This window comes from Phallusia mammillata, chromosome 6 (genome assembly GCF_965637545.1).
Source record: "Phallusia mammillata chromosome 6, kaPhaMamm4.hap1.1, whole genome shotgun sequence".
Classification (NCBI taxonomy): domain Eukaryota; kingdom Metazoa; phylum Chordata; class Ascidiacea; order Phlebobranchia; family Ascidiidae; genus Phallusia; species Phallusia mammillata.
The window spans coordinates 7,706,182-7,726,576 of record NC_137257.1 but is presented as its reverse complement, the minus strand read 5'-3'; the positions used below and the strand labels follow the sequence as shown (position 1 = coordinate 7,726,576).

Genomic DNA, 20,395 nt, shown 5'->3' with positions numbered 1-20,395 from the left:
GGAAAATCGTGCAAGGCAAAGCTTGTTTTTGTAATGTAAATTAGCTATTTAGTTACAAATCATGACGACAAACATCTGAACGTGAAATAAAATACAGAACGTTGTTAAAATTGCGGACGCAAGACCCAATATAAGAATATTTCTACGAAACATATTTTTTACATTCTATTGTTTGCCAGAGATTTCTTACATACGAAGCTTTTTTAAAAAACAATCACACCTTGCACCAACAAAAACTCTACCAACAAATAAGGACATACACATACGGCAACTCTGAAAATATAAGACAAGAGTCCATTCTGCATACAATACATCAGTGACATATTCGTTCCAACATAGGCCATAGGAACAGAAATACCCGGTAGGAATTTTTGTGGTAATTTTCTCATTTGTGTTGACATGCCACAAAGTAAAAACATTTGCTGACAACAGAACTCATTCAACATGAAATCTTTTCGTTTGTTTGATTAATGGTCTTGCTATCCATGTGCATGCCTGGTCGAGTTAAGCATTGGCTGAAGGAAGAGACCAGTCGTTCCCAGGATACATACAAAGATAAATATCCAGAGAAATATGCGGTCGATCACCATGCCAACATACTTCCAGTCATTCTCAATCTGGAAGAATAAAATGCTTTTTTTGATCCGTTTATCCTGTAGTGTCCTTAGAGCAACGTTACATATACAAGGTGTGTTATAACTAAATCTGAGTTGCTACGGTAACAAAACAGATAGTACATTAGAGTCTTACATAGGGTAAACCATAATAACACCAATTTTACCATATAATTCAAATAGTTGCTCTCAAAACATTGAACCACAAAAGCTTCAAAAACCAAATTTTTTTCTTTCAAAGACTGTTATGAAAACAGCGGGGTCACAAAGTGCAAAAGTTATTCTTTTACTTTTTTAAGGAAAATATTATTCAAATGTTGTTGCTAATTTTATCACCTCTGTTGATTCGTCATCGACTTTTAGATGGTTGGCGATGTACGTAACGCCATCTAGCGCTCGTTTCAACTCCATTGGAAGATCTGGGTCACCCTCGTTCGATCCTTTTTGGCCAGGACCAAAAAACTAAAATTTCAAAAAAAATCTGAAGTTTTATGTTTCATTACAAAATACCATAACACTAAAAGCAACAGGACACTAATGTACACGTTTAGTTGTTAATAAATTGATTACCGAAATATTTCGTTTTGACCCTCCATCGCTCATCACATGTAAGTTTTTCTTTAGATTTTCAATCTTTATGATGTTTGCGGCCAGTTTCTGTACAGCTTGTTTTCTCTTTTTGGGTCGTTTCATGAACATCACCTGGACGAAACATATAGAACTCAGTTCAAAATAAATTAATGTTCGTCCAGACCGGGGTTGCACGAAGTCATTTTTCATGACATGCCAAGTAATTTTTGATTTATATTTTTGACCATATTTACGTGTTGTTTGATAGAATATAACGTTTTTGTTAGTTTCTTTTCAGTCTTATATAATGTTATAATATCAAAATTGCAACCTACAAATACGAAGTGTCTGCTGTCGGATTGTTTTTCGAATCAGCTAGCAAAAGCCACAATTACACACCAATATGCTGACAAACTAAACCAATTTAATATAGCAAATAAATGGGTCAGCGGCTTTTAATAACGGTTGGCGACTGTTTCAAACATGTCTTTTATATCATTTCGCCGTTTCCTAGAAAACACCCATGTCTGCACGCTGAAATCTTAATTGTATTTGTTATAAATTTGAAAAGTAAAAAAAATATATATCAGTCCAGAATCAAGGTTTCTTACTTTCGGCAACATCTCGAGAAAGACCTTTCGTATCCACTCTGGCATAGTGTGAGTATTCTCGGACCTGTAGTGGACGTTTAGAACGAACACAGTAATCACAATGGACAGAGTGACGAAAATCATCGTAAACAGGAGGTACTGTCCGATTAGGGGAATCACCAGTGACGTGGACGGAATAATTTCAGTAATAACCAGCAGAAAAACCTACAAAAAGAAACGGTTGGCAAAATGAATGTCTTTTGTGTCATCAGAGTTTAGTTGTAAGACGGGTGGAGTTTTTCGGGCCGGGTTTGGGGTCCAATTTGAATACAACGGGCTTGTTTTCTGGATTTAACTTTATGAGCCACAAATGTGTCGTTTCTTTGCATAGGTAAACCTTCAATTTTCGGACTTGATTTGGGCCTAAATCTTCCAACAAAATTTAGGACCTGTGCATTTAAGTTAGCCCTGGGCTGTCAGGTCAGGTTTAAATATTCAGTTTTATGTCCCCTTACCACTGTACGTCAGAAGTCGGCGATATAGCATTTCACAGAAAGTTAGGGATTTTGCAAATGTATTATATGTCCGTCATAAAAAATCTCGAAAAGTATATCACTGAAATTTAATATTGTCAATAAGTTGTGATTAAGCTCTCATTAATTTAACCTGTATTATATCATTTTGAAACTCGTAGCATTTATGAAAGCTAAACACTTTAGGAACACAAGTGCTGTTTATACCGTAAGTGAGAGTAGAACTGAGATGCAGAGGGTGACTTTTTCTCCACAATCTGAGGGTAGGTAAAAAACAAGAACTGTTAGAAAGGAAATCAGCAGGCATGGAATGATAAGGTTGACAGTGTAAAAAAGCGGAAGCCTTCTGATGTGAAATGAATAGGTGACATCTGGGTAAATCTCTGGGCAACAGTTGTATTTTCGCTCGTGTCTGTAAAGCAGTAGAAAATAATAATATAATTTAAACCCAAGGTGCTTTTGTATCAACAGCAACAACTGAAATATCATTTAAAATCCAATATAAAAATTATTTATTTTTCACAAATTTAACTTTAAAACTTATTTCCCAAAGTGATTTTTTTCGCTTTTCGCGCCACCTATCGAAATTTAGCTAGTCGTGGGGCTAGTAGCTCTACCGCCAGTGGGAAGTCCGTATACTTTAAATAAAAACTAATAAAATTGCCATTAGGAATAAACCAGGCAACCCATACCAAACTTCACAAGTTTTTTAAAAATAATTTGTCGCCCCAATGCCCATGGACAAACTGATTCTTATCGAGTAAGCAGCTAGTGGCAAACCGAAATAAATTAAATTCAATTTAAAAACTGATTTCTCGAAGAAAGAAGCTCAACATAATAAACAAAAGTAGAAAAAAAATACTTGAATTCTTGTAAGCAATAAAAACCAAAAAATAGGACATATTTTATAGAGTAACCTGAATCCGAGTACATCAAGTACTTCCCATTCTCCACTTTCCCAATATTCCTTACGGTTTGCTTCCTTTCCCATCATAACCAGATTTACTCGAGCTTTGTCGTAAGTCCACGATCCAAACTTCATTGTGCAATTCTGCAATGAAATCATGTTTAAAAGCTATGGCCTCGTTAGAAAAACGGTACAGAATACATATATACATTCAATTGGTTGTAAGAAACAAGTCTAGTTTAAACGTATTTTGTTGGTTGTTTAATTGTCTGTTTGTTTGTGGCCAATATAATGAATCCCAGGGAAATGTTTACGTTGGGAAATTCAGGATTATAACTTACATTGTTTTGTGTCCCCAGAAAATGTACAGGTTGCACGAATATTATTCCCTCCCGAATCGAAAAACAAGTAAGGTTGCACGAATATTATTCCCTCCGAATCGAAAAACAAGTAAGGTATAAATAGGCGCCGTGTTTTATAGAATCTTACCTCAAAAACTGCACAGACAAACGTAAAACGCTTCAAACATCCTTGTTAGCCGAAGGAAAAGCCAAGCAGTCGGTATTCAGTATTATGGTGATAAGCCATTTGTTAGCTTGCTTAAGTCACTCTAAGAAGGTAAATTCGGCCTCTCTAAGAACTTGGTTCTTAAACAGAGCAGTGGTTTTTAAACAGGGGGACACGCCCCCCTAGGGGGGCTGCAGACATTTCCAAGGGGGGGCGTGAGCCAAAAGTTAAATAAACAAATTTATTTACCTTTGGACTCACCTCCACCTAAAATTAATTTTGCAAGTGTAGTGAAGTGCCCGACAAACACCTCAGGGGGGCGTGGACAAAAAAGGTTAAGAACCGCTGTGTTAGAGTGCCAGATATTAGAAGTTTTTCAGATTTAACGCCAATATTTGGGATATGTCCAGGAAATTCCGTGCGTCTGGTAATCTTATTATTACCTGTGTGTCGAAGGGAAAGTAGGTGACGTCTATACTACATGAGCTTTTAAAGATGGCGGGCGGCATCCATGAAACGTCACCGTTGTATGACAGCAAGGCCTTCGTGTTTTGCGTCACTTGAAAGTTTCCAACTGCCCTGGATACAAATCGGCACAAATCGTTAAGCGATCAGCGGTAGCAAGTTAAAAGGAATGAATTGAGTTCCCGGTGTTGATGTATTGGTTGCTGACTGTAGTTTTCAACTTGGTTTTATTCGATTTTTTTTTCAAACAAATGTGCTTGCATGAGCTTGATTTGTATTAAACTAGGAAAAGGCTTAAGTTCTAATTACGATTATTCGCAGTAATGGTCAGAAACAGACGGGTAAAAATAGCAGCTCAAACTTGTTTTAATCAAACTTTGTGGCAGCAGCGATCTACTTTAGACAGCAATTCAAACAAAACTGCTGAAATAGTTTCTTCCACTCACGTGTTGTACAAAACAATATCCGGTTTCCAAATCTTTTCCGACGGAATTCGCAAAAATTCTGCACCACCATAGTCTTCGGGTTTCCATCGAAGCTTGTAATCATTCCATTCTTGTTTCAGCCACAAGTTAGTCTCCATGATTTGATTAATTTCGTCCTAAGCAAAATTCCCCCATATCCAATAAAGCTTAAAGTTGAGCACAAGATTTATTTGGTGGCACAAGGTTAAAATTTCACATACCACTTTCACAAGCTGAGAAACATACAACTCAAATCGGACTATCACGCTGTCATTGCTATCCGCCACCGGTCGTATCCACACGTTGTAATCGCCAAAGAGGGTTTTGTATAACTCTTCCTCGTCCCTTGATGCCAATGTTAAACCTTAAAAGATATACATCAAAGATATAAGTTGGGCCAGGTTACGGTTTAAGTTAATTGTTTAGGCCTAAATATTTCGGCGAATTGTTACGGGCTAAATAGGGCTTTATTTTTTTTAAATTTAAACTTCTTTCTGCCACGATTTCGAACTCCTTTACAACTCAGGTTTTTCAGCTAATCAAACATAGAAAACTCACCCGTTTTAAGCAATTTTAAAATATCTTTGCAAACATTACAGAATAGACACCTACAGTAAAATGGCAAAAATTACTGTGATCAGGTTTTAATACTCACCTATAAGAAGTAAAAGAGTGATTCCTAGTTTTCTTGTACAACATAATGCGAAAAGTGTCCACATTTCTCTATCAATGACACTATTTATGTAAGCATTAATGTATCAAACAATGCATATGAATCTAATCTTTTTTCTGTACAAAAAGACATTAAAAAAGACCACATTTGTATATTATTATCACCTACACTAGTAGCCATCAATCAAACGCCTGTTTCAAAACCTTGAGCTGCAAACCTATATTCAGCATTTCATCGACAACTGCAATGCATTAGCAAACCTCTCATCATTGCAGCACTTAAACGTAAGCCAATTTTTTTCTGTGGCGTAGCTGTGTTGAACAACAAGGTCGAAAATCGATATCCAACCGCAGCAAGTCCGAATTTCAACAAGAGAAATAGATTGAAGAGACCATTACTGGCGCGATCTCGCCTGGTATTGATTCTTCCCAGACGGGTTTTCATTTAAAAGATTGAAGTACCACTTTCATTTATTTGCTAAATCTCAAAGTGGTTTGGCACACGAGGCATCTACCTTGAATTTATTTAAGCAGCTGGGGCCAATGGTGGTTCACTAAATTAGTTGTCACAATTTCACATTTGTAAACAGACATAGTAAAATTTACTGAGTTACGCCACATTACATTTTATATTTAACCAAATCAAGACCATTCCACACATGCTAATCATCACGTGTTTATTTAATTTACTGTATTTACATTTTCAAGCACTGCAGCAGTACAAAAACAAATTGAGCCATATCATTTCAGTGAAAACAATGTCTCCATTGTTGCAAAACAATAACTATATCAAAAGCTAGAAAAGAAAAGAAAAAGTAAAAATTCTGCAGTTGCGCAAGTAAAGCATAGCAATGGTACTGAAATCGTTTTGTATCAGTTAAAACAAGTAAGAAAGCCTTCAGTCATTTACGAAAGTGATGTGAACGTCTTTGGAAATAAAGAGACTTATCAACAAACTAAAAAATGGAAAAAGAAAACGACCCAGCCAAGACTTCAAAAATTGCTGGAAAGGCAGGGCAAATGTTGGATGTACTAAAGGCGTATTACGGTCGAGTTTCTGCCGTATCAAAGCCAGTGGTTCAAGTTACGGCCACCATCTTTCTTTCAATTTTGTTCATTGGATTCATTGCGGAGTTTTGGCTTGCATTACTTACTAAGTGTTCTTTTCAGTAAATAAAAGCTTGGCCACGTTTGGATCGTTTGCTTTTAGGCTTGTTTTAGGCGATTATTGCTTTGTTTAAAAGTTAAATGTAAATGTGTTTAAATTTTAGAAAAAGTTTTCTTAGTTCTGAATTTAAATTGCACAACTGAAAAATGTTGTCTGAATTTGTGATGTACTTGTCATTGATCATCTTTGGGTCTCTGCTGACCCGGTTTATTCAGGATATTGACGATACTGCTAAGATTACAATGCAAAAACACGAGTGTGATTCTTTTCCAAACTTGCCGCCCCTAAAGGAAGACCGAGGCTATCTCGGCAAAGAGTGCGAAGCTTCAATTGAACAACCCAGCATGGCAGTGGAAAAGCTACATAATACTTGCCCAGAAACTGATTTCAAATTCGACAAGGTTTGTCTTCATTTTGAAAACTTTGACTCCGCATTTTGTCCAGCCACCAACGTATCTGTTCCGGAAGATAAGTTGAGAGAAATAGTGCATGAAAACAATGAAGAAAGCATTTTTACGTACGAAGAAAACTTCAAGGACTTATGTTTACGAGAGGAAATTGATAAGTGCTCCAATGACAGTTTGTTAGGCACTTTGCTGCCAGCAAAGCACATGCCCAAGGCTACGTGGAATATCTCACAGGGGCTTGTTTATGACAAACCGTGTTTTGCTAGTACCGGTTTGGAATGGAAGGTCATTAATTTGTCCACCACGCCGGCGAAAATAAGTAACACAAAATCAAAAATAGCAAAACTGCGCAAAAAGATCAAACGTTTAAAAAGTCAAGATGTAACAGAGTGCAAGTTACTGATAAAAGCTCTCAGATACATTCGCCGCAACCATTCATTTCTTAACGTTCTGCTTGCCAGTGCGCTCTCTGAAAAGATGTCAGGCAGTCAATTTTCTGTCACGGACTGCCGCAAGCTCAACATTGCCCACGCGTGTTCGCTAGTTAAGTACATGCCTGTACACTTGGCAATGCTGTTATGTGCGAAGTATTTTTCCTCGCAGTTTGGCATTCTGACTATTAGGCACAAGAAGAATGAGTTTGTGTAAAATGTCAGTTTCAAATTCGCTATGCCCTTGGCGTCTAACAAACAATGCAAAGCTAAACCCTGCAAAGGTCCAAGTGTATGAACTATTCATTGTCAACAAGATTGAACTAAAGGGAATTTTATTTTGGAATGCAACGCTTACTTGTATGGGTTTCAACCCTCAATGATCAAATTCTGTATTCAAAGCGTGCAATTTAGTCTAATCCTAATTAATTTACCAACGGCCTGTTGTCGACATTTTGCAACAGAACCGGAAACGGCTGTCTGTTTCGGTCGGCACGCCATCCTTCACCATACAGAGTATTGCACCACATCCTTCCAAACTTTCCATATAGTTCGCAATTTACTGTTATGTTAACTTTATTGTTTATGTACCTTTGCTTTTAGTGTTTGGAGCAGTTGTGGCTAACAACAGGCGTTTTGTTAAGTGGTACAAATATATATTATGCAGTTCCGAACTAAAATCAACTGTAGTTGTTGTTTTTTTGTTCTCTGTGTTTTGACATTGAAATGAAGGCTAAACATTATAGACTTTTCACTTCTGGAACATTGAGATAGCTTTTTTTACAGGGCAAGATTTATACCTTGTGAAACTTTGTAGTATCGGTATTCTCTTGCAAACATAATTTCCTTCGGATAATAATAAATGACACCGCTGATTGGAATTAAAACACGAGCGAAAATGTAAACACGGTGTCCACGTGACACCAAAAGCGTGACGATCGTGTTGACTTGACGGCAAATTTGCGAGTCATATGCAGTTTTAAGAAAAAGGGGGGTCGCGACATTTTACGTTTTCATATTCCAGCGATTGCGAGCAGCGCGATTGATGAGCGTTTGCAAGTCATACTTGTTCAGCAAGGAATTCTGCGTTCGCGTTCGTTTCTGCTTAGCCAAAGTCGGCTTAGGACAAAACGTGAACTGGTGCAGTTATAAAAAAGTCGCATTTTTTAGTTCTTTTTCCAGTTCCATACCGAGGCGTGCCGCTGTCAAATCAACCTGCTTTAAACCTTGGCATTGCACTGCTACAAGAACAATGGGTGGACAAACTTCCAAAGAAGAAATGGTTGAGGCTTATGCCTGCAAAGTTGATGAAATGAAAGACGGAGAAATGCGTGAGATAGTAGTGGGCGATGGCAAAGCCCTACTTGTACGTGACCAAGGCGAATACAATGCAATTGGACACAAATGCACCCACTATGGAGCTCCACTTGTTAAGGGAGCACTTAAAAATGGCCATGTCCGATGTCCTTGGCATGGTGCTTGCTTTAATGTGAGAACGGGAGATATTGAAGATTACCCAGGTTTAGACTGTGTCCCCAAGCATGAAGTGGTTATACAGGATGGTGACAAAGTTGTGATCCGAGCAGCAAAATCTGCTCTCGGTAGCCACAAACGCTACAAAACCATGGTACAGACCCAAAATGTGAACGGTGCACATGTACTTATTGTTGGAGGCGGACCAGCATCTGTTACTTGTGCCGAAGTTCTTCGACAAAAGTCCTTTACTGGACGCATTACAATTGCAACCCAGGAAACGCACCTACCATATGACAGGCAAGTTTTGTAGATTAAAGAAAAGATTTTGATAACTTTGCTAAATGTAAGTTGTAGTGAAAATACAGGGGTCTTAGTAATAAGGGGTTAAAATACCTCCTAGGGCTGCAATATTTTTTAACATAACTATGAACTATATATATGTAACTTTATGATTTATCACTTTTTTGATTTGGTGACAAGCTGTACAAGAAGGGCAGATGGAATTCATAATATCCTACTGTACAAACAATGTAGTATAGTGCTGAATTAGCTTCAAAATAACCCCTATGTTTTGTATTTTTAGTAAGACAAAACACTGTGTGTTACCCCATGGTATAATGCATGCAAGAATATATATAGGCCTCAAATGGGTATATGAGACAAGTTAACACATTGGTTTAATTACAAACACTTTACCCAACTCAAACAGCCGTAACAGTTAACACTTTCATGAGTCAATTTTTGCAATAAGTATATATATATATTTTTAACTATGTAACAAAGCAGTGCTTAGTACCACTGTTATTTTATGATATTGTCTTTTTCTATATTCAGAACCAAACTAAGTAAAGCAATGGATGTGAACCCAGAAAACATCTATCTGCGTCCACAAGATTTCTATGATGCTGTCAACATTAAAATTCTTACTCAGAAGCGAGCCACCGCGGTTAATGCTGAGGAACAGTATGTGACTTTTGAAGATGGGGAGCAAATACAGTTTGACAAACTTGTCATTGCCACAGGCAAGTCCTTTGTGAATATTTGACAAGTTGGAATGTACTGTCACCACCAATAGCAGGTGGCAGTGCTTTCAATTCCATTGGGGCAGTCAAATACAAAACAAAATATAGTCAAATATATCACTGCTTTGCATTGGTCTTAAAGATTTTTTAACAATTGCTTTTTACAATTGCTTTCCAAAAAAACTTCATAAAACAAGTTATATCTTTGTTGTTACTAAATGTAGTTACCTAGAAACAGAACTAAAACTTACATGCACAAAGTTTGATAGTGGTAGTGTCAATACCCAAAAGAGGATGTGTGGTTTTGTAACATGATTTCCTATAAGCAGACAGGCATTCACACCAAACAGTGCACAAGGACATGGTTAATAATTAAAACAGTTTGTGCATTCTCACCATTGTCTTGCCTACCATAGTAATGTAGCAGTTACTCTTGCCTTTCACAACCAACATGCGACAAATTAGGAGCAGTGTGGAGGTTTCTGTTTGTCTACTATAGACTATTGTATCAAAGGCTTTTTAGAACACAAAAACACACGCATCATGCCAACATATATCAGCAAAATGCCCAAAGGTTAATAATATGCATTTATATTTTATTTAATTTTACAGGAGGTCGTCCCCGGACATTGCCAATTCCTGGATGGGACCTGAAAAATGTATTTGTTCTTCGAACCCCTGATGATGCAAACGCTATCATAAAAGTAGCAAAAGATCGAAATGTCGTGGTTTGTGGAGCTTCATTTATTGGAATGGAAGTTGCCTCCTCACTTGTATCCAAAGCAAAGAAAGTCAGCGTGTGTGAATTCTTTAGCGTCCCATTTGAAAGAGTTCTTGGCCGAGATGTGAGTTATATTGTTGTTTTATAATAGGTAATTATGGGTCCCCTTTCCTGAAGGGGACACATATTGATTTTACTCGAATTGTTTTTTTCTTTTTTTTTTTCTTCCTTTTTTTTTTCTTCCCTAAGTTTATCCGACTCGTTTTTCCTTCAAATGTTTGATGGATTTGGCTGAAATTTACACAGATAGTAGATATAGTTATGTAGATGTGCATCCCACTTTGTTTTTGTTGATAACCCCAGTATTTACCCCGCTAGCCCCCTAAAATGGGTATTTTTACCCAGAAGTTTGTCCGACTCGTTTTTCCATCAAATGTTTCATGGATTTGGCTGAAATTTACACAGATGGTAGATATAGTTATGTAGATGTGCATCCCACTTTGTTTTTGTTGATAACCCCAGTATTTACCCCGCTAGCCCCCTAAAATGGGTGAGTTTTTAAACAGTGTCAGAATTGGCTGAAATTTGGATTTCTTGTATAGTATGCCATTTATAGGTGTCAATTGTTGTGTTCAACCCTGTAGTCCTAACATTTACCCCACAAGCCCCTAAAGTGTAAAACGTATTTGTATGTTACTGGGCACCACAAACGAAAGATTTCTTTGGAGCAATAGTGTTACAAGAGCAACCAGCTGTATGTTGCTTGATGGTCGTTTTTGCGCCATGGCAATTAGGGGCTTGTTAACAGCCCTATGAAGTCAGAAACATTAACGGTTGTTGCTCAAAACACCTCTAGTGGTAAAAATTTTAAACATTGGCGGATTGGGCTAAAATTTTGCAGTACTATTGATTGAGTCATTGTGGTTTTTATATATTTTTTAGTTTGTGTGTCGAACCCGATTAGTTGCCCTACTAGCCCCCTAAAATGAGGTTATAGTGTATATGCAAGGGCAATATGTGCTAAGCCACCCTTCTAGTTTTTTTAGAAAACATGTTTTGAGGTTTAACTTTGTGCAGGTTGGTCTATACTTGCAAAAACTTCATGAAACAAAAGGTGTAAATTTCTTCATGAATGCATCAATGGTTGAACTGCAAGGTGATGGTGTTGTACAAAGAGCTGTACTTAAAGACGGATCCATTCTTGAGGTAAAGGCTTTTTACGATTTAAAACTTACAAAGAGCTTTGCTTACAATTAATAGGTTTGTAGTTGGTACCGACCAAATAGTTAACAAAGAAATGTTTGTAATAAAAACATTAATACTACTACTTTTACCTGCTGTTTGCAGGCTGATCTGGTAATTGCTGGCGTTGGAGTAATTCCATCTACTGAGTTCTTAAAAGACGCTGGCATGTCTCTAACGTCTCATGGTTTTGTAAATGTTGACAAACACTTGCGCATAGTAAAAGCTGGAACTGAAGGAGAGGTATTTGAAAACATCTTTGCTGCTGGTGACATTGCCATGTTTCCACAAAAGTAAGTAAAGTGATGGCAACTTTGAATTTACCATTTTTCAGTGCACCTTTCCAATTCCAACTATTGGCACCCATACCCATAACATATTATTTTAGTTGACAATTTGTTGCAATTAGTTTAATTTAGTGGTTTTCAGTGTGATCATTCTCCCCCAGGGGGTAATCGAGGCTTTTTTAGGACTGTTTATTTTGTTTTCCTCCCAATAAGTGCCATGTTTTTGCAGCTTGTTTAAACCATATTGTTAGAATTTAAGCTTATTTTGTTAATGTTAATACAATAAGACACATGTACATTACCACAAAAAGTGACATGACGATTTGTTTGTTGATTAGGTGTATGACAACTAAAGATGTTTGTGAACCACTGGTTTAAACAAATAACAGAAACCCCCATTGTTTTGCTTAAATATGTTTTATTAACTGGTCAAGATGGTTTATTTATACGTTGAGCATTGCCAGTTTTTTCCACTTGTAACAAAATACTCGAATTGTGGCTATGACTAGTAAATCAAATAATTTATCCCTTACTTTACCTTTTTGCAGACTGCGTGATTGGCAGCCTTCAAATATACAGCATTGGCAGATGGCACACTTCCACGGAAGATGCGTTGCCACTAATATTGTGGTAAATCCTGAGGAAATGTGTCCTGTTAATTCTGTGCCTTTTTTCTGGACTCAGCAGTATGGAAAGAGCCTGCGCTATACAGGTTTGTACGGGTTGTGGAATTTTCCTCTGGCAACTATGTTGTGGTAGTTGTATACTCATGTAACTAAATTTTCATGAAGACACCACATTCGGTTTTACATCAAATAAAGTGTTTCCAACTTGTTACAATTAAAATATAAAGTTAGAAGTGTTTAATTTTGCCAACACTGTGTCAAAAAGGGTTAATTTAAAAAAAATTCCTTTAAACTTGGATTACTCAAGTTTCAGAATACAAATGCTTTTCAAAATCACCGTTTTTTTGTTAAAGGTTACGGTGTCGGTTATGACGATATAGTGGTTACCGGTGACGTGTCTGCCGGCAAGTTTTGCGCATACTACACCTGTGGGGAGAAGGTTATTGCTGTGGCAACGATGATGTCAGATCCTGTGGCCGCTAACATCGCACAACGGATGTTGGATGGCGAAGTGATCACGAAATCCGATGTAAAAAAATGAATTTTCACAATATGTTAGAAGTAATACAAGAACTAAGGATGTGTTTGTCGTGTTATCGTACTTGATTATAACGTGAGTTAACTTGTAAAGATGCTTTATGTTGCAATTTGTGTTTGAGATGACAGTTTTGTTTGCAATTCTAAGTTCCACTTATATTCTGTGTTTATTTTTGGTAGTGGATTAAATTAGTAGCTAATCTAATTGTAAATGATTCAAACCAAGATAAAATACATGACTGAACGTAATGTTTATTTGTGGCGATATCAAAAGCCAAAAAATTCGCAAAACCCAACAATTACATGACTGGGTCAGTTAACGGTGATTACACTTTGAATCACCTTGCACAAAATGCTGCAAATTTATTTGTTAAAATTTATCTTTGTGAATTTGTTTTTCTGGATCCATGTAAAAGTTGCAGTGTAAGCCAATGTCCAAAATTCGTATTTGTAATATGATTTGTTGCGTAAACTACTTGAGTTTAACAATGTTGAAAAAAAAGTTCCCTAAAAGACTATCAGAATGTTGTTTAAAATGCATTACTTCATCGTATATTGTAGCAATATCTGGGTTATTTTGTAAATTTATGTCATGATATTACTTTAATTGTAAAGTAAATTCACCAGATTTTGTTTGTCGTTTTATTAATTGTTTATTGTAGAATATCAGATAAAAATTTTCACATTGCAGGGTTTGGTTGTAAAAGCTCTTGTTACTTAAGGTCATATTAATTGAAGGATTGTCGAAATCAAAGTTGTAACTTAAGAAAGTACTAGCCCGAAACCTTGCTAGAACCAGGTTGTCTGACAAACACAAGCTTGAATCAGACCCGAAAGATGGTGCAAATGCGACAAAATGATGCTGAGTGTAAATTGAGAACCGTGTTAAACCTGCTTTACCGAAACTCAAGCCCGATCCGTCTTACACTTCACTTCGTCCTATTTTAGCCGGAGTAGGTTTAAACATTACTTTAAGGTGTTGGTGTTCTATTATGTTTAGCGTGTGGTATTGTGTCACATTTTGTATTTTTACGAAAGTAAATTAAACGTCAGTACAACCAGTCAGCTGCACAGTGGCTATATTTCCGAAGTCATAAATAGTACGTAAAACGTCTTATAATACGGTGTAGCTGCAGCGCGTTCAACTACTATCCACCAATTGTGCCCTACACTTTTTTGCGCTTCATAATGTCTTAACGTTGCGCAGCTATTTCCGGCTTGGTGATTGTTTTAGTGCAATTGTGTTGCCATGTTGTCTTTCACCAAGCGAAATAAACTCAACTCAACGTAACGCAAGTACAAGGAAGGGATTTATTACTTGATAAAACATCGGCGTAAATTTTGCGATTATAGTTGGGCTTTAGTGGTTTGCGTTATTATAAGCGAGTCAATTACAATTTAGAAAGAATATTACGCCTTGAATTGTCTGCAGGCGAACAGTAGGCTATAATACATGAGTTACGGTAAATGCATCTTATTCCCCTGAGAACCTTTGCGTAAATGTCACAATTGCATTCTGGCACCAGCACTCGCTGTTTATTTAAATAATGTACGATCAGTCAGTTCATGAACTAACTATACCGAACATATGTCAGGCAGATCGCACAGATTTTTACAGCCACAGCCTATTATGAGCACAGCTGTTAGGCTATACTGGATATGGTTGTATATCCACTGCATTTATCGTTTTGTTTGAATTTTTATTGCTTGTACCTTTCAAGGGATGAGTATCAAATTTTTTTTTTATCTACAATGGATTTTGTAGGATTGCAAACTTTATCAATCTCAACCCCATTCCTTTAAAATTTCTGGTGATTGGATTTTGTGATGTCACAACCAGTTATTCATGCATGACTGCACATCACGTGCGTTTGTTTTGAAGTTCTTTTATCAAACCGGAGGGGTATAGAAGGGCAGGGCTCCATTCTCTACTTTCTCTGTACTAAGCAGAAAGTAACTGTGTTGTGTAAAATGAAACACATTTGGCATACCATTCACTGTACAAATGGTTTTCTGTTGTTTTTTTTAGTTGTTATTAGTTGTTTTTTCGTGTGGAGTTAATCTTCTTTTGTTACGGACCGTAACTTACGGTACTTGATTAATGTTTCCACTATATAGATTTTTTAAGTCTTAGTCATTATGTCTTCTGCTGTGCATAAGCGTAGGCCACTTCTGCAAAAACAACAGGACGATGAAAAAGATGATGCAGCATCGAACAGTATTGTAAACTATGGACCTTTTAGTGAAAGTAATATGCTTTATTGGATACTTGGTTTGCGATTAGTTAGTATTCCCCTTGTTCAGACCTATTTTGCTCCAGATGAGTACTGGCAATCACTTGAGGTTGCTCACAAGCTAGTTTATGGATATGGATTTCTTACCTGGGAATGGAAGCTTGGCCTGCGCTCATATCTTCATCCATTGGCAATAGCTGTTCTGTTTTTTGCTTTCAAATACACTGGCCTTGACTCTGTTAGTATGTTAATAAATGGCCCCAGAATATGTCAAGCTGTAATGAGTACTTTTGCTGATGTGTACTTTTATCGATTTGTCAAAGAACATTTTGGAAAGGATTTAGCCATTTGGACAACTCTAAGTTTGTGTACATCATGGATTTGGTTTTACTGTGCTTCCAGAACACTGATGAACACAGTTGAGACAGCACTTGCTTGCTTTGCTATGTATTACTATCCTTGGAATCTTGGTATGAAACAAAGTGAAGTTACATGGAAGATATCAAAGTTTACAGTAATTACCAGTTTGTCTGTTGTACTTCGTCCCACTAGTGCTGCTATGTGGGCACCGATGTATGTATGGTTGCTGTACAAATACTTTCGACACAGTACAATATTGGTAAAAATGTTTTTAAAAATTGCTGTTTTAGCTCTTTTAACCCTTGCCATTGCGACTTTTGTGGATCGAATGATTTATGGCCGCTGGGTGTTTGCTCATTATCACTTTTTGCATTTCAATGTAATAACGGGACAGGGCACATACTTTGGCAGAGAGCCATGGCACTGGTATGTAACTGAGGGTATTCCTGTTATCACTGGGCCCCACTTACCATTGGTTGCTTATGGTGTTTACTTAACATGCAGGAAACGGATTATTCACTCATGCAGGGAAAAAGTTGTTAGCACTATGCTGTTGGTAATTTGTGGGTCAACAGTATTTATGTATTCTGTGCCAGGTCATAAAGAGCACAGATACCTTCTTAACTTAGTGCCAATGTTATGTTTCTTTTCTGGCATTTCAATGCGTTCATTCAATCGAAAATGGAAAAAGCTTGCAGTGGCATGGCTTGTTATAACAAATCTTGTTATGGTTTTGTATTTTGGACTGGTACATCAATCTGCACCCCTGAAAGTTGTTGATTTTTTGCAAAAAAGAGCAAAATCTGATCTCAAATACAACACAGAACTAACCGGTCAGTTTGCACTGTTTCTGTTGCCATGCCATTCTACTCCGTACTACAGCCACATACATCACAATGTTTCAATGCATTTTCTTACTTGTCACCCTGATTTAGAGGGTTATGGCAAACGTGAATATATTGACGAACAAGATACATTTTACAAAAATCCTAAACAATGGTTGGATATAAATGTACTTCAGTCGGTTACGCCATCTAACAAATGCCCTGATAATTTACCCAAACACATAATAATGTATGACAATTTGTTGCCCGATGTTTTGCCTTCAATATCAATGTGTTATGCCAGTTGTTTTACCACATTTCACACCCACTTTCCTGAAGGTAAAACTGGTCAAAATATGTGGGTTTATTGTCGATTTCCTAATAATGATGGTTAAGTATATGTTTTTAGGCCAACTGCTTTTTAGTTTCTCTCTTTTTGGAACCTATTATCAATGTATGTTTTTTTATTATTTTTCAGACGTCCGATGTAGTGGCCAACCTGCAACCAATAGTTACATGCAAGTAAACATATGTATTTGAAACAAAACCTTTCAGCAAACACATGCCCATAATAAAAATGTCAATTACAATTTTTTGGATCAGTCAGAAACATGTAGAGTTTTTTAAGGTAAGTTTTTTTTGCTGTATGCTAAGTCACAGTGGATAAGAACAAGTCTACACAACAAAAAGTTTTTTCTGCAGTTTATTTAAAGGATTATTAGCCGTTTAAAAGAAAACTTGTTTCTGTATATGTGTAAATTGCAACTTTGTTCATCACCAAACATAAAGCAACTATGTACGACTTAAATTACGGAGTGGCCAAATTTGTAGTGACATGCTTTGTTTTAGTTGTTAAAAGTTCTACATTAACTACCATTTCTTTTTTCTGCGTTATACAGGCATTAATTCAATAAATACTGTATTATTGTGTTATAACTGGAGTTAAGCATAATGACCATGTTTCATATGGTTGACAATTGTAATTGCTAATTTTGCTCTCTTGTTTTCTGTTACAGTTTGAACTATTCTGATGTTACTGAAGTGCATACAAAATCTTCAATGGTCACAGAGACTGCGGTTCAACACACAGTCATTCTTTATTATGGATTGTACTGTGCTTTCTGATGTAGAAGGCATTTTGGAACGAAAAAACACAGTTGTGTACAAACCACCGAAGATTCAACTGGATGAAGCTGAGGTTGCGAAAAATGTCATATTTTTTCCTGGTGACGTCCAGGACTTCGAACACGTGATGCAACGTCATCACATGGCACGTGATTTTGTGAAATGGAGCTACGAGCGGACAATGAAAAACCTTAGCGAGAAATTCCCACAAAGTTGTATATGGCTGTTTGTGCCATCTAAAAAGGCGTATGGCACCATTTGCGTGTACAAAAATTTTGTGAAAAGCGAATCGATCATGGGTGTGCCTTCGCACGATTCTGGTTATAACGGTTTAGAAAATTTGAAACATACATTTGCCTCGGCGGAAATCAAAGCACTTGGTAAACCTGATTTAAGGCCAAAGGAAAATACGCTCATTGGATTTAGCAAAGGATGCGTCGTGCTCAATCAATTTTTTCACGAAGTTGGCGCGATTCCAAACAGCGAAAATGCCGATTCTCTAGTTTCAAATAGCTTTTTGAATTCTATAAAAAGTATATTTTGGCTTGATGGTGGGCACAGTGGCGAAAAAGACGTTTGGGTTACAGATGAACACATTATTGAGGCATTTGCCCGTTCACCCTTGTCCAAATCAAAGCTCTTTGTCCACGTATCCCCTTATCAGGTACGAGACGACCATCGACCATGGAAAGGTGAATCCGAGGCCGAGTTTGTAAAACTTTTGCGGGATAGACAACTTGAAGTTACTGAAGTTTTGCACTTCGGAGATGAACCGCACACAATTGAAATGCATTTTAAGCTCCTAGATGTGTTTTAATGTTACCGATTTCGATTCAAAATATGCAACCAATGCCTGTTTTTGTAGTTTGTTGTCGTCAAGGCAAACACCAGATCATGTTACATTCGATTCGTTGTAAGGTCGCGTAGAAAATAGTCTGCAGCATATGTATGTTGAACGTGAAACATCGTATTGTGCTCAAACAAACCAGGGAGTTCAGGTTCGCTTCGGGTTCACTTGGTTTTGTTTTTAAGGGTTGGGTTCAGGTTTTTTTTAATGTATATTTTCGGGTTTTGTTCCGGTTCGGGCAAATTATCCGGACCAAACGGGTTTAAATTTTCATTCGTTTAGTTTTAATTCTACCCATCATCTATCTGGCCTTATCAAACTCTAAAAAAATTGTCACTGTGCACTGTTATTTTTGACACGCCCTATAACTGTTATCTCGCGTATTCTACAGTGCGCTGTTCTGGGTAGAGCTACTAACACCACAACGAGAATCTACCACCAAATTTGATTGGTTATATCTCCAAAAATGCTCACGGTTAGGGCTATTAGGGTCGGGGTAAGGTATTAGCACTTAAAATTCAACAAAACTAACCCAAAAAATTAGTTACTAATGTAAAAATTGTATGTAAATATTTCCCAACCCATTTATAGCCGCTAAATAAAAATTCAGCTCTTTACGCCCCCTTGTGAAAGCGAAAGGTAGATTCTCGTTGTGGTGTTAGTAGCTCTACCGCTGTTCTGAAACAGAATCACAAAATATACATACACTGCACTTTTACTGGTTCAGTTCCGGTTCGGGTCATCCGCCAAACAAAATATGGGGTTCAACTCCGGTTCGGGTTTTTAGAAAATCGTAATTAGCGATTCGGGTTTAATGAAATAAACCGCTCAAACCGGTTCGCGGGTTCGAGTTCAGTTCCGGTTCACACTCTGAAACAAACTCATTCAGTCAGAGATATTTTAATAAAGGCATGCCTGCTTTAAATCGTCTCATATCTCGTGTTTTCTCTGTTAAAACGCGATCTTAAGACATGGTCAGTGTAGAATTCAAGCATTGCTGCTAAATCTTCCTTTTAGTCTCTCGACTGGCAGAATAAGAGCGGTCAGTTTCACATGCACTTTATTGAAATTAAGAGTGATTGAAAACGATTTTCGACCACCTAAACCAAATAGTATAAAGAACGTCATAACTACATAACAGTACAGACAATCTTACTTGCAGCACATAAAAGTATGCACCATAACACAACTTAATACACTCACAACTAACTCAGATACCACTGTAACACTAACTGGACTGCACGTGTAGAAACAAGGAAACTGTTAAAGTGGGACACATACAAGGTTAGCAGCTGTGACGTAACAATGCATGTATGGTGTGATGGTTGCAACGGTTTTTGTTGTAGGGGAGCGTTATTGTCCGTTACAGTCAGAGTTATCAGTTGCTGCGTTTTATTTTTGTGCCAGTTCTGCTAAGAGGTGCCCGTTGTACTTTATCTGTATCTTCTATATGTTTGGCATATCGCACGTGTTACCTACCTCTTTTTGTGTCTTTCAACTGAAGTGGTATAAGACAGAGGGGTCGGCAACCTTTTGTGAAACTAAAATTTTATCGCGAACCGGTCTTAAAAAAACTGCAAATATTTAGCAATAAAATCGCTTAAATTACTTTATCATCCCCGGGATATATGGGCAATTTTTTTTATAGCATTTAACCTAAAACATTGTACGGCCCAGTAACGAACTCCTCGCGGACCGGGGTTTGCCGACCACTGGTATAAGACATTTGTTTTACTGTCACAAGACATAACCTAATATAAAGCCTC

At 37.2% G+C, this 20,395-nt stretch overlaps 4 protein-coding genes across 5 annotated transcripts; 3 read left to right on the top strand and 1 right to left on the bottom strand.

The window, feature by feature from the left end:
* Positions 1-6: 6 nt before the first annotated feature.
* LOC145234769 (neuronal acetylcholine receptor subunit alpha-3-like) lies at positions 7-5,435 on the bottom strand. Of its 2 annotated transcripts, none has more exons than XM_080099493.1 (10): positions 5,306-5,435; positions 4,872-5,014; positions 4,633-4,787; positions 4,165-4,300; positions 3,225-3,358; positions 2,515-2,719; positions 1,796-1,999; positions 1,185-1,316; positions 951-1,076; positions 7-617 (listed from the first exon to the last, which is right to left on the bottom strand). In XM_080099493.1, the coding sequence occupies exons 1-10, from the start codon at positions 5,367-5,369 to the stop codon at positions 480-482; spliced, it is 1,437 nt and encodes a 478-aa protein (XP_079955619.1). In that variant the 5' UTR covers positions 5,370-5,435; the 3' UTR covers positions 7-479. The 2 variants fall into 2 exon arrangements, with proteins under 2 accessions (XP_079955619.1, XP_079955620.1); XM_080099494.1 differs by lacking the exon at positions 5,306-5,435 and adding an exon at positions 5,209-5,254.
* A 2,798-nt stretch (positions 5,436-8,233) lies between these two features.
* On the top strand, positions 8,234-13,929 carry LOC145233738 (apoptosis-inducing factor 3-like). Its single transcript, XM_080098509.1, has 7 exons — positions 8,234-9,101; positions 9,639-9,826; positions 10,439-10,671; positions 11,625-11,753; positions 11,895-12,082; positions 12,625-12,788; positions 13,056-13,929. Exons 1-7 carry the CDS (start codon positions 8,374-8,376, stop codon positions 13,241-13,243), a joined length of 1,818 nt encoding a protein of 605 aa, XP_079954635.1. The 5' UTR covers positions 8,234-8,373; the 3' UTR covers positions 13,244-13,929.
* Positions 13,930-15,311: 1,382 nt separating this feature from the next.
* Positions 15,312-17,136, top strand: LOC145233315 (GPI alpha-1,2-mannosyltransferase 3-like). Its single transcript, XM_080098026.1, has one exon. It carries the CDS (start codon positions 15,379-15,381, stop codon positions 17,050-17,052), a length of 1,674 nt encoding a protein of 557 aa, XP_079954152.1. The 5' UTR covers positions 15,312-15,378; the 3' UTR covers positions 17,053-17,136.
* A 68-nt stretch (positions 17,137-17,204) lies between these two features.
* Positions 17,205-18,640, top strand: LOC145233316 (mitochondrial protein C2orf69 homolog). The gene is made up of 2 exons (XM_080098027.1): positions 17,205-17,285; positions 17,674-18,640. The coding sequence occupies exon 2, from the start codon at positions 17,688-17,690 to the stop codon at positions 18,597-18,599; it is 912 nt and encodes a 303-aa protein (XP_079954153.1). The 5' UTR covers positions 17,205-17,285; positions 17,674-17,687; the 3' UTR covers positions 18,600-18,640.
* Positions 18,641-20,395: the final 1,755 nt, after the last annotated feature.

Coding starts and splice junctions, on each gene's coding strand:
- LOC145233316 (XM_080098027.1), top strand. CDS start 17,688: ATGTTACTGAAGTGCATACAAAATCTTCAATGGTCACAGAGACTGCGG.
- LOC145233738 (XM_080098509.1), top strand. CDS start 8,374: ATGAGCGTTTGCAAGTCATACTTGTTCAGCAAGGAATTCTGCGTTCGC. Junction 11,754..11,894: donor AAGACGGATCCATTCTTGAG/GTAAAGGCTTTT, acceptor TGCTGTTTGCAG/GCTGATCTGGTAATTGCTGG. Junction 12,083..12,624: donor ATTGCCATGTTTCCACAAAA/GTAAGTAAAGTG, acceptor ACCTTTTTGCAG/ACTGCGTGATTGGCAGCCTT.
- LOC145234769 (XM_080099493.1), bottom strand. CDS start 5,369: ATGTGGACACTTTTCGCATTATGTTGTACAAGAAAACTAGGAATCACT. Junction 1,317..1,795: donor TTCTCGAGATGTTGCCGAAA/GTAAGAAACCTT, acceptor TGTTTCGTCCAG/GTGATGTTCATGAAACGACC. Junction 1,077..1,184: donor GGTCAAAACGAAATATTTCG/GTAATCAATTTA, acceptor TTGAAATTTTAG/TTTTTTGGTCCTGGCCAAAA.
- LOC145233315 (XM_080098026.1), top strand. CDS start 15,379: ATGTCTTCTGCTGTGCATAAGCGTAGGCCACTTCTGCAAAAACAACAG.